The sequence below is a fragment of the Oncorhynchus mykiss genome, chromosome 27 (assembly GCF_013265735.2).
Source record: "Oncorhynchus mykiss isolate Arlee chromosome 27, USDA_OmykA_1.1, whole genome shotgun sequence".
Classification (NCBI taxonomy): domain Eukaryota; kingdom Metazoa; phylum Chordata; class Actinopteri; order Salmoniformes; family Salmonidae; genus Oncorhynchus; species Oncorhynchus mykiss.
The window spans coordinates 35,020,598-35,032,893 of record NC_048591.1 but is presented as its reverse complement, the minus strand read 5'-3'; the positions used below and the strand labels follow the sequence as shown (position 1 = coordinate 35,032,893).

The 12,296-nt window shown below is 50.5% G+C and overlaps 1 protein-coding gene across 1 annotated transcript in view; it reads right to left on the bottom strand.

Annotated features, from left to right (window-relative positions):
- The window catches only part of gucy1a2 (guanylate cyclase 1, soluble, alpha 2), a 96,412-nt gene that overhangs the window by 78,149 nt on the left and 5,967 nt on the right, over nucleotides 1-12,296 (bottom strand). The window contains exons 2-4 of the mRNA XM_036965275.1: nucleotides 11,346-11,407; nucleotides 9,708-9,835; nucleotides 2,168-3,012 (exon numbers count right to left, since the gene is read on the bottom strand). Coding sequence (XP_036821170.1) covers nucleotides 2,168-3,012; nucleotides 9,708-9,835; nucleotides 11,346-11,407 — 1,035 coding nt within the window. The remainder of the gene's footprint in view (nucleotides 1-2,167; nucleotides 3,013-9,707; nucleotides 9,836-11,345; nucleotides 11,408-12,296) is intronic.

Below are 12,296 nucleotides of genomic sequence, written 5' to 3'. Positions count from 1 at the left end.
GCTTGCTGACAGAGGAGACTGTAGATAGAGGATAGAGAGAGGTGTGTGTAGCTTGCTGACAGAGGAGACTGTAGATAGAGGATAGAGAGAGGTGTGTGTAGCTTGCTGACAGAGGAGACTGTAGATAGAGGATAGAGAGAGGTGTGTGTAGCTTGCTGACAGAGGAGACTGTAGATAGAGGATAGAGAGGGGTGTGTGTAGCTTGCTGACAGAGGAGACTGTAGATATAGGATAGAGAGAGGTGTGTGTAGCTTGCTGACAGAGGAGACTGTAGATAGAGGATGGAGAGAGAGGTGTGTGTAGCTTGCTGACAGAGGAGACTGTAGATAGAGGATAGAGAGAGGTGTGTGTAGCTTGCTGACAGAGGAGACTGTAGATAGAGGATAGAGAGAGGTGTGTGTAGCTTGCTGACAGAGGAGACTGTAGATAGAGGATAGAGAGAGGTGTGTGTAGCTTGCTGACAGAGGAGACTGTAGATAGAGGATGGAGAGAGAGGTGTGTGTAGCTTGCTGACAGAGGAGACTGTAGATAGAGGATAGAGAGAGCAGTGTGTGTAGCTTGCTGGCAGAGGAGACTGTAGATAGAGGATAGAGAGAGCAGTGTGTGTAGCTTGCTGACAGAGGAGACTGTAGATAGAGGATAGAGAGAGCAGTGTGTGTAGCTTGCTGACAGAGGAGACTGTAGATAGAGGATAGAGAGAGGTGTGTGTAGCTTGCTGACAGAGGAGACTGTAGATAGAGGATGGAGAGAGAGGTGTGTGTAGCTTGCTGACAGAGGAGACTGTAGATAGAGGATAGAGAGAGCAGTGTGTGTAGCTTGCTGGCAGAGGAGACTGTAGATAGAGGATAGAGAGAGCAGTGTGTGTAGCTTGCTGACAGAGGAGACTGTAGATAGAGGATAGAGAGAGGTGTGTGTAGCTTGCTGACAGAGGAGACTGTAGATAGAGGATGGAGAGAGAGGTGTGTGTAGCTTGTTGACAGAGGAGACTGTAGATAGAGGATAGAGAGAGGTGTGTGTAGCTTGCTGACAGAGGAGACTGTAGATAGAGGATAGAGAGAGCAGTGTGTATAGCTTGCTGAGAGAGGAGACTGTAGATAGAGGATAGAGAGAGCAGTGTGTGTAGCTTGCTGACAGAGGAGACTGTAGATAGAGGATAGAGAGAGCAGTGTGTGTAGCTTGCTGACATAGGAGACTGTAGATAGAGGATAGAGAGAGGTGTGTGTAGCTTGCTGACAGAGGAGACTGTAGATAGAGGATAGAGAGAGCAGTGTGTGTAGCTTGCTGACATAGGAGACTGTAGATAGAGGATAGAGAGAGGTGTGTGTAGCTTGCTGACATAGGAGACTGTAGATAGAGGATGGAGAGAGGTGTGTGTAGCTTGCTGACAGAGGAGACTGTAGATAGAGGATAGAGAGAGCAGTGTGTGTAGCTTGCTGACATAGGAGACTGTAGATAGAGGATAGAGAGAGGTGTGTGTAGCTTGCTGACAGAGGAGACTGTAGATAGAGGATAGAGAGAGGTGTGTGTAGCTTGATGACAGAGGAGACTGTAGATAGAGGATAGAGAGAGGTGTGTGTAGCTTGCTGACAGAGGAGACTGTAGATAGAGGATAGAGAGAGGTGTGTGTAGCTTGCTGACAGAGGAGACTGTAGATAGAGGATGGGGAGAGAGGTGTGTGTAGCTTGCTGACAGAGGAGACTGTAGATAGAGGATAGAGAGAGCAGTGTGTGTAGCTTGCTAGCTTGCTGACAGAGGAGACTGTAGATAGAGGATGGAGAGAGAGGTGTGTGTAGTTTGCTGACAGAGGAGACTGTAGATAGAGGATAGAGAGAGGTGTGTGTAGCTTCCTGACAGAGGAGACTGTAGATAGAGGATAGAGAGAGGTGTGTGTAGCTTCCTGACAGAGGAGACTGTAGATAGAGGATAGAGAGAGGTGTGTGTAGCTTGCTGACAGAGGAGACTGTAGATAGAGGATGGAGAGAGAAGTGTGTGTAGTTTGCTGACAGAGGAGACTGTAGATAGAGGATAGAGAGAGGTGTGTGTAGCTTCCTGACAGAGGAGACTGTAGATAGAGGATGTTATACAACAGGACCATTTTAGCCTCTTTTTCTGATGCGCCCACACACACACACACACACACACGTAGACACAGACAGTACATAAATACCTTCTCCTTGGTGCCTGACTGGGAGCAGTCCGGCCGGGTGCGGATGGTGAAGGGGGAGGCCAGGCGCAGCAGTATGGCCTGGAAGGTGGGCTGGATCCTGGGGGAGATGATCTCAAAACAGTCCCTGAAGGAGAGGGTCCGGTGAGGCTCGATCCGTGCCTGCCTCCTCAGACCTTCCCCTAGCTGCAGCAGCTCCATGCTGGGGCCCAGCACCAGGTGGAAGGGGAAGGCCCTGCAGAATGTTGCTGGACCGATGCGCAGGTCAGTGGGGGAGAGGGAGAGGGGCGGGAGGGTCTGCTTGGGGGTCTCTGTTGGAAGAGTGACAGAGGAGGGAGGGATGGAGGAAGGGGAGGGTGAGGTTTCTCTGATGAGGAAGGAGAGGCAGACGGGGGCAGACGGGGAAGGAGAGGGGGTCGGTGTAGGGGTGGAGTCTCCTCCTGAGTGTTCTGCGTCCTCATTGGGCGACAAGGGCGCTAGGGGAGGGGCTTCCTTCACCACAACTTGGGAGTGGAAGATTCGGCGTGCGACGGCTCGGATCAGACCAGGCATAGCCAATCCCACGACAGGGGCGGGGTTAAAGCAGTGGAGGAGGAGAAGCTTTCCTTCCACCCTCTCCCTTCCTCTTCCTCTCTCCTCCTCGTGAGGGTCTTTGCATTGAAAGGAGGGGCTCTCTGAGGAGGCACGGCGTCCGGTCGAGGTTCTGATGTGTTCTAAGATTGCGTCAAAGCCGTTGAAGAAGTCCTGCAGGTTCCCTCCCACCGCTCTTAGAACCCGCTCGTTCTCCTCGAAACACAGACCGAAGAACTCCTCCCCAAAACGCTCCCTCAGCTCACAGAACTGCACACCTAGAACACAGCACAATCACAACCTCAGGACAACACAAACACAACCTCAGGACAACACAACAACAACCTCAGGACAACACAATCACAACCTCAGGACAACACAAACACAACCTCAGGACAACACAACAACAACCTCAGGACAACACAACAACAACCTCAGGACAACACAAACACAACCTCAGGACAACACAACAACAACCTCAGGACAACACAACAACAACCTCAGGACACCGTAAGGACAACACAACATCAAAGTAAACGAACACAGCTGGAGTGACATGGCTGGGCTGTAGGGAGTTATTTACTGTGAAGGACAAGCAGAGCAGAACGCTGATCTGGAGTCAGCTTTAGAGCACACACACACACACACACACACACACACACACACACAGTTGCTGTTTTTCTGACTGATCAGTCAACCCTGATGCATAACAAACTGAGAGAACACAACAGGCTGGACAACACACAAAAAATGACAAACCACACACAGGTGGGTTAGGTAATGAGGGTATGGTGAGGAGCATGCTGACATTTACAGGCATGTCACGGCTGAGACAGCGATGGAGAGAGGGAGGTTGAGAGACATGGAGAGAGGGAGGTAGACAGATGGTGGGAGGGAGGTAGACAGACGGAGGGAGGTAGACAGTATGAGGGAAGGAGGTAGAGGGAGATGGAAAGAGGTAGAAGTAGATGGAGGAAGGTAGAGGGAGATGGAGGGAGGTAGAGGGAGATTTAAAAAAAAAAAAAAATTGTACCTTTATTTAACTAGGCAAGTCAGTTAAGAACAAATTCTTATTTTCAATGACGGCCTGGGAACAGTGGGTTAACTGCCTGTTCAGGGGCAGAACGACAGATTTGTACCTTGTCAGCTCGGGGGTTTGAACTTGCAACCTTTCGGTTACTAGTCCAATGCTCTAACCACTAGGCTACCCTGCCGCCCTATGGATGGAGGGGGGATGTAGAGAGATGGAGGGGGGAGGTAGACAGATGGAGGGAGGGAGATGGGGGAGGGAGGGATGAAGAGGGAGATGGAGGGAGGAAGGTAGAGCGAAGGAGGTAGAGAGAGATGGAGGGAGGAGCGTAGAGAGAGATTGAGGGGGAGGTAGAGAGACGGAGGGAGGGAGGAATGTAGTGCACGTGAGGGAGAGAGATGGAGGGAGGAGGGTAGAGAGAGATTGAGGGGGAGGTAGAGAGACGGGGGGAGGGAGGAATGTAGTGCACGTGAGGGAGAGAGATGAAGGGAGGAGGGTAGAGAGAGATTGAGGGGGAGGTAGAGAGAGATTGAGGAGGAGGTAGAGAGAGACAGAGGGAGGGAAGGAGGGATGTAGTGCAAGGGAGGGAGAGAGATGGAGGGAAGGAGAGAGATGGAGGGAGAGAGGGAAGTAGAGAGATGGAGGGAGAGAGGGAAGGAGAGAGATGGAGGGAGGGAAGTAGAGAGATGGAGGGAGAGAGGGAAGAAGAGAGATGGAGGGAGAGAGGGAAGTAGAGAGATGGAGGGAGAGAGGTAGATAGAGAGATGGAGGGAGGGAGGTAGATGGAGGGAGAGGGAGGGAGGTAGAGAGAGATGGAAGGAGGTAGAGAGAGATGGAGAGATGTAGAGAGAGATGGAGGGAGGTAGAGAGAGATAGAGGGAGAGAGGGAGGGAGGTAGAGAGAGATGGAGGGAGGGAGGTAGAGAGAGATGGAGGGAGGTAAAGAGAGATGGAGGGAGGGAGGTAGATGGAGGGAGGTAGAGAGAGAGAGATTGTGGGAGTGAGGTAGATGGAAATGGAGGGAGGGAGGAAGGGAGGTAGAGAGGTAGAGAGATGAGGTAGAGAGAAATGGAGGGAGGGAGAGAGATGGAGGGAGGTAGATGGAGGGAGGTAGAGAGATGGAGGGAGGTAGATGTAGGGAGGGAGGTAGAGAGATGGAGGGAGGGAGGTAGATGGAGGGAGGTAGATGGAGGGAGGAGGTAGAGAGATGGAGGGAGGGAGGGAGGTAGATGGAGATGATGGAGGGAGGTAGAGAGATGGAGGGAGGTAGATGGACACACGGAATGGGGAAAGAGAGATTAAATAATAATTAAGCAATAAGGCCCGAGAGAGTGTGGTATATGGCCAATATATAGATGGAGGGAGAGGGAGGGAGGTAGAGAGAGATGGAGGGAGGTAGAGAGAGATGGAGAGATGTAGAGAGAGATGGAGGGAGGTAGAGAGAGATGGAGGGAGAGAGGGAGGGAGGTAGAGAGAGATGGAGGGAGGGAGGTAGAGAGAGATGGAGGGAGGTAGAGAGAGATGGAGGGAGGGAGGTAGATGGAGGGAGGTAGAGAGAGAGAGATTGTGGGAGTGAGGTAGATGGAAATGGAGGGAGGGAGGAAGGGAGGTAGAGAGGTAGAGAGATGGAGGTAGAGAGAAATGGAGGGAGGGAGAGAGATGGAGGGAGGTAGATGGACGGAGGTAGAGAGATGGAGGAAGGTAGATGTAGGGAGGGAGGTAGAGAGATGGAGGGAGGGAGGTAGATGGAGGGAGGTAGATGGAGGGAGGAGGTAGAGAGATGGAGGGAGGGAGGGAGGTAGATGGAGACGATGGAGGGAGGTAGATGGAGGGAGGAGGTAGAGAGATGGAGGGAGGTAGATGGAGATGATGGAGGGAGGTAGATGGAGGGAGGAGGTAGAGAGATGGAGGGAGGGAGGGAGGTAGATGGAGATGATGGAGGGAGGTAGATGGAGGGAGGAGGTAGAGAGATGGAGGGAGGTAGATGGCGATGATGGAGGGAGGTAGAGAGATGGAGGGAGAACACTGAGGAACAGATTATGCTTTAACCTAATAACCATCAGTACTTCAGCACAAGACAGAAGGATGGAGGGGGGAGGAGAGAAAGGGATTAGGGTAGAGGAGGGAGGGAGGAGAGAGAGGGATTAGGGAAGAGGAGGGAGGGAGGAGAGAGAGGGATTAGGGAAGAGGAGGGAGGAAGGAGAGCCAGGAAAGGGAGAGGAAGGATGAGAGAGAGGGATTAGGGAAGAGGAGGGAGGGAGGAGAGAGAGGGATTAGGGAAGAGGAGGGAGGAAGGAGAGCCAGGAAAGGGAGAGGAAGGATGAGAGAGAGGGATTAGGGAAGAGGAGGGAGAAAGGAGAGCCAGGAAAGGGAGAGGAAGGAGGAGAGAGAGGGATTAGGGAAGAGGAGGGAGGTAGGAGAGAGAGGGATTAGGGAAGAGGAGGGAGGGAGGAGAGAGAGGGATTAGGGAAGAGGAGGGAGGAAGGAGAGCCAGGAAAGGGAGAGGAAGGATGAGAGAGAGGGATTAGGGAAGAGGGGGGAGGTAGGAGAGAGAGGGATTAGGGAAGAGGAGGGAGGAAGGAGAGCCGGGAAAGGGAGAGGAAGGAGGAGAGAGAGGGATTAGGGAAGAGGAGGGAGGTAGGAGAGAGAGGGATTAGGGAAGAGGAGGGAGGGAGGAGAGAGAGGGATTAGGGAAGAGGAGGGAGGAAGGAGAGCCAGGAAAGGGAGAGGAGGGATGAGAGAGAGGGATTAGGGAAGAGGAGGGAGGGAGGAGAGAGAGGGATTAGGGAAGAGGAGGGAGGAAGGGGAGCCAGGAAAGGGAGAGGAAGGATGAGAGAGAGGGATTAGGGAAGAGGAGGGAGGTAGGAGAGCCAGGAAAGGGAGAGGAAGGAGGAGAGAGAGGGATTAGGGAAGAGGAGGGAGGTAGGAGAGCCAGGAAAGGGAGAGGAGGGAGGAGAGAGAGGGATTAGGGAAGAGGAGGGAGGTAGGAGAGCCAGGAAAGGGGGAGGAAGGAGGAGAGAGAGGGATTAGGGAAGAGGAGGGAGGTAGGAGAGCCAGGAAAGGGAGAGGAAGGAGGAGAGAGAGGGATTAGGGAAGAGGAGGGAGGTAGGAGAGCCAGGAAAGGGAGAGGAAGGAGGAGAGAGAGGGATTAGGGAAGAGGAGGGAGGGAGGAGAGAGAGGGATTAGGGAAGAGGAGGGAGGAAGGAGAGCCAGGAAAGGGAGAGGAAGGATGAGAGAGAGGGATTAGGGAAGAGGAGGGAGGAAGGAGAGCCAGGAAAGGGAGAGGAAGGAGGAGAGAGAGGGATTAGGGAAGAGGAGGGAGGTAGGAGAGAGAGGGATTAGGGAAGAGGAGGGAGGGAGGAGAGAGAGGGATTAGGGAAGAGGAGGGAGGAAGGAGAGCCAGGAAAGGGAGAGGAAGGATGAGAGAGAGGGATTAGGGAAGAGGAGGGAAGTAGGAGAGCCAGGAAAGGGAGAGGAAGGAGGAGAGAGAGGGATTAGGGAAGAGGAGGGAGGTAGGAGAGCCAGGAAAGGGGGAGGAAGGAGGAGAGAGAGGGATTAGGGAAGAGGAGGGAGGTAGGAGAGCCAGGAAAGGGAGAGGAAGGAGGAGAGAGAGGGATTAGGGAAGAGGAGGGAGGTAGGAGAGCCAGGAAAGGGAGAGGAAGGAGGAGAGAGAGGGATTAGGGAAGAGGAGGGAGGTAGGAGAGCCAGGAAAGGGAGAGGAAGGATGAGAGAGAGGGATTAGGGAAGAGGAGGGAGGTAGGAGAGCCAGGAAAGGGAGAGGAAGGAGGAGAGAGAGGGATTAGGGAAGAGGAGGGAGGTAGGAGAGCCAGGAAAGGGAGAGGAAGGATGAGAGAGAGGGATTAGGGAAGAGGAGGGAGGTAGGAGAGCCAGGAAAGGGAGAGGAAGGAGGAGAGAGAGGGATTAGGGAAGAGGAGGGAGGTAGGAGAGCCAGGAAAGGGAGAGGAGGGAGGAGAGAGAGGGATTAGGGAAGAGGAGGGAGGTAGGAGAGCCAGGAAAGGGAGAGGAAGGAGGAGAGAGAGGGATTAGGGAAGAGGAGGGAGGTAGGAGAGCCAGGAAAGGGGGAGGAAGGAGGAGAGAGAGGGATTAGGGAAGAGGAGGGAGGTAGGAGAGCCAGGAAAGGGAGAGGAAGGAGGAGAGAGAGGGATTAGGGAAGAGGAGGGAGGTAGGAGAGCCAGGAAAGGGGGAGGAAGGAGGAGAGAGAGGGATTAGGGAAGAGGAGGGAGGTAGGAGAGCCAGGAAAGGGAGAGGAAGGAGGAGAGAGAGGGATTAGGGAAGAGGAGGGAGGTAGGAGAGCCAGGAAAGGGAGAGGAAGGAGGAGAGAGACGGATTAGGGAAGAGGAGGGAGGTAGGAGAGCCAGGAAAGGGAGAGGAAGGATGAGAGAGAGGGATTAGGGAAGAGGAGGGAGGTAGGAGAGCCAGGAAAGGGAGAGGAAGGAGGAGAGAGAGGGATTAGGGAAGAGGAGGGAGGTAGGAGAGCCAGGAAAGGGAGAGGAAGGATGAGAGAGAGGGATTAGGGAAGAGGAGGGAGGTAGGAGAGCCAGGAAAGGGAGAGGAAGGAGGAGAGAGAGGGATTAGGGAAGAGGAGGGAGGTAGGAGAGCCAGGAAAGGGAGAGGAGGGAGGAGAGAGAGGGATTAGGGAAGAGGAGGGAGGTAGGAGAGCCAGGAAAGGGAGAGGAAGGAGGAGAGAGAGGGATTAGGGAAGAGGAGGGAGGTAGGAGAGCCAGGAAAGGGGGAGGAAGGAGGAGAGAGAGGGATTAGGGAAGAGGAGGGAGGTAGGAGAGCCAGGAAAGGGAGAGGAAGGAGGAGAGAGAGGGATTAGGGAAGAGGAGGGAGGTAGGAGAGCCAGGAAAGGGAGAGGAAGGATGAGAGAGAGGGATTAGGGAAGAGGAGGGAGGTAGGAGAGCCAGGAAAGGGAGAGGAAGGAGGAGAGAGAGGGATTAGGGAAGAGGAGGGAGGAAGGAGAGCCAGGAAAGGGAGAGGAAGGAGGAGAGAGAGGGATTAGGGAAGAGGAGGGAGGTAGGAGAGCCAGGAAAGGGGGAGGAAGGAGGAGAGAGAGGGATTAGGGAAGAGGAGGGAGGTAGGAGAGCCAGGAAAGGGAGAGGAAGGAAGAGAGAAAAAGAAAAGTAGAAAGAGGTCAAGAAGAAGTGTGTTTGCCAGAGCTCCACCGATCATGTGCATGCGTGTGGAGGTGTTGGTTTTAGTTGCAAAGTGCAGCTGAATAATTATTCTAGTGTAAACATTATAAATCACACACCTATTCCACACACAGCTTCATTTTTGTGAAATGTCAGGACTTTTTGGGGAGTCAAAATGACACACACACGTTTGGACATAAATCAAACCCTGATACATTAAACAGCACACACTATCCCTTACTAAGCATAGTTAGCAGACAGCACTAATCAAACCCTGATACATCAAAAAGCACACACTATCCCTTACTAAGCATAGTTAGCAGACAGCATTAATCAAACATAGTTAGCAGACAGCACTAATCAAGCCCTGATACATTAAACAGCACACACTATCCCTTACCAAGCATAGTTAGCAGACAGCACTAATCAAACCCTGATACATCAAAAAGCACACACTATCCCTTACTAAGCATAGTTAGCAGACAGCACTAATCAAACCCTGATACATCAAAAAGCACACACTATCCCTTACCAAGCATAGTTAGCAGACAGCACTAATCAAACCCTGATACATCAAAAAGCACACACTATCCCTTACTAAGCATAGTTAGCAGACAGCACTAATGTGCACACAGAGACTAAGCAGAAGAGCATAGAAGTCCTTACAAGCACACACACACACAAAGTAAGGCAGTACCAATAACATTCTGCCAACACACAACTCTACACCGACGGGCTACACATGTACGACACACACCCACTCAGTCACATGGGAGGGTGATACTGACCCTGTAGAGTAGCCATGTACTGTAGTACTCCAGAGATGTCTGCCTCTTCTCCAGAACCACAATGATCCACAAAGGGACACTTCTCCAAAGTAACACTTTTCTTTTCCTCCTTCCCATCCTCTCTGCACCTTTGACACACACACACACACACGGAATGGGGACAGAGAGATTAAATAATAATTAAGCAATAAGGCCCGAGAGAGTGTGGTATATGGCCAATATACCACGGCTAAGGGCTGTTCTTAAGCATGACGCAACATGGAGTGCCTGGATGCAGCTTTTAGCCGTGGTATATTGGCCATATACCACAAACCCCTGAGGTGCCTTATTACTATTATAAACTGGTTACCAACGTCACTAGAGCAGTAAAAATAAATGTTTTGTCATATCCGTGGTATATGGTCAAATATACCACAGCTGTCAGCCAATCAGCATTCAGGGCTCAAACCCCCCAGTTTATAACAGGCTAAAGAGGTCCTCATTGCTGGTCTGTTTATAAACCAATGGGGCACTACCGTAATATTTAACGTGGCATTACTGTAATATTGACCTGCTATGTCTAATGAGCACATTTACCACCCTAATAGACAGAGATCACACACACACACACACACACACGCACACACACACACACACACACACACACGCACATGCACACACACACACACACACACACACACACACACACACACACACACACACAGTAATAATTAACTATACTGAACAAAATGTAAACGCAACATGCAACAATTTCTATGATTTTACTGAGTTACAGTTCATATAAGGTAATCATTCAATTGAAATAAATTCATTATGCCCTAATCTATGGATTTCACGACTGGATAGGGATGCAGCCACTGGGGAGCTAGGTCCACCCTCAGTTTCTTCAGCTGTCCGCGTGGCTGGTCTCAGACGATCCCGCAGGTGAAGAAGCCGGAAGTGGAGGTTGGCGTGGTTACATGTGGTCTGCGGTTGTGAGGCCAATTGGACGTACTACCAAATTCTCTAAAATGACGTTGGAGGCGGCATATGGTAGAGAAATTAACATTAAATTATCTGGCAACAGCTCTGGTGGACATTCCTGCAGTCAGCATGCCAATTGCACACTCCCTCAAAACTTGAGACATCTGTGGCATTGTGTTGTTTAGAGTGGCCTTTTATTGTCCCCTGCACCTGTCAGGTGGATGGATTATCTTGGCAAAGGAGAAATGCTCACTAACAGGAAAGTAAACACATTTGTGCACAAATTTGAAAGAAATCATATTTTTGTGTGTATGAAAAACTTCTGGGATCTTTTATTTCAGCTCATGAAACATGGGACCAACACTTTACATGTTGTGTTTATATTTTTGTTCAGTACGGTTCAAAACAAGGACACAGAGCAACACAATATACAAACACACGTGTTATGTAACAGATGAATTAGTTACATGGTTCTCATCTATAACACTTATATGAGCTAAAACAGTACAGTAGCCTTGCTCTTATGTGACCTCACTATGTAACTAGAAATCATTACTCACAGTATGCTTATTCTCTCTTCCCATAGGCCTATAGCTACCTCTACTACACCATTCTCAAGGACGCAGACACACGCACACACACGCGCATACAAACACGGAGCACAACAGTCCTTACCTGATCTCTTTCTGTCTGTAGAACTCTAAGGTTCTCTGTAAAGACTGTTGAACCATCTGTGTCTGAAAGAAGATACAAAATATATGAAAATATGTCACTGGGCCAGTAACCAAGAGGTTGCTGGTTCGAATCCCGAGGTAACAAGGTGAAAAGTCTGCCGATGTTCCCTTAAGCAAGGCACCCTAATTGCTCCAGGTTTACCATTGATAATGGCAGACCGTGGCCATGGCCCCATTCTCTCCGATATGCAAAAAAAGCACATTTTCAATTCACACATGCACATTAATACACACTTGTACATGTGTGGAATAGGACAAAAATAAGCACACTGCTGTCCTGGTCGGGTCAAGTGGTCGCTAAAAACTCAGGGCCCTAAGTATAAAAACAGATCATTTCAGCACACCGCATTTATTACTTTATTAACATTCCAGCAATGTATTACTGGCACAGAAAAACACTATCCTCTCCTATGAACCACGACAAAAACACTATCCTCTCCTATCAACCACGACAAAAACACTATCCTCTCCTATGAACCACGACAAAAACACTATCCTCTCCTATGAACCACGACAAAAACACTATCCTCTCCTATGAACAACGACAAAAACACTATCCTCTCCTATCAAACACGACAAAAACAATATCCTCTCCTATGAACCACGACAAAAACACTATCCTCTCCTATGAACCACGACAAAAACACTATCCTCTCCTATGAACCACGACAAAAACACTATCCTCTCCTATGAACAACGACAAAAACACTATCCTCTCCTATCAAACACGACAAAAACAATATCCTCTCCTATGAACCACGACAAAAACACTATCCTCTCCTATGAACCACGACAAAAACACTATCCTCTCCTATGAACCACGACAAAAACACTATCCTCTCCTATGAACCACGACAAAAACACTATCCTCTCCTATCAACCACGACAAAAA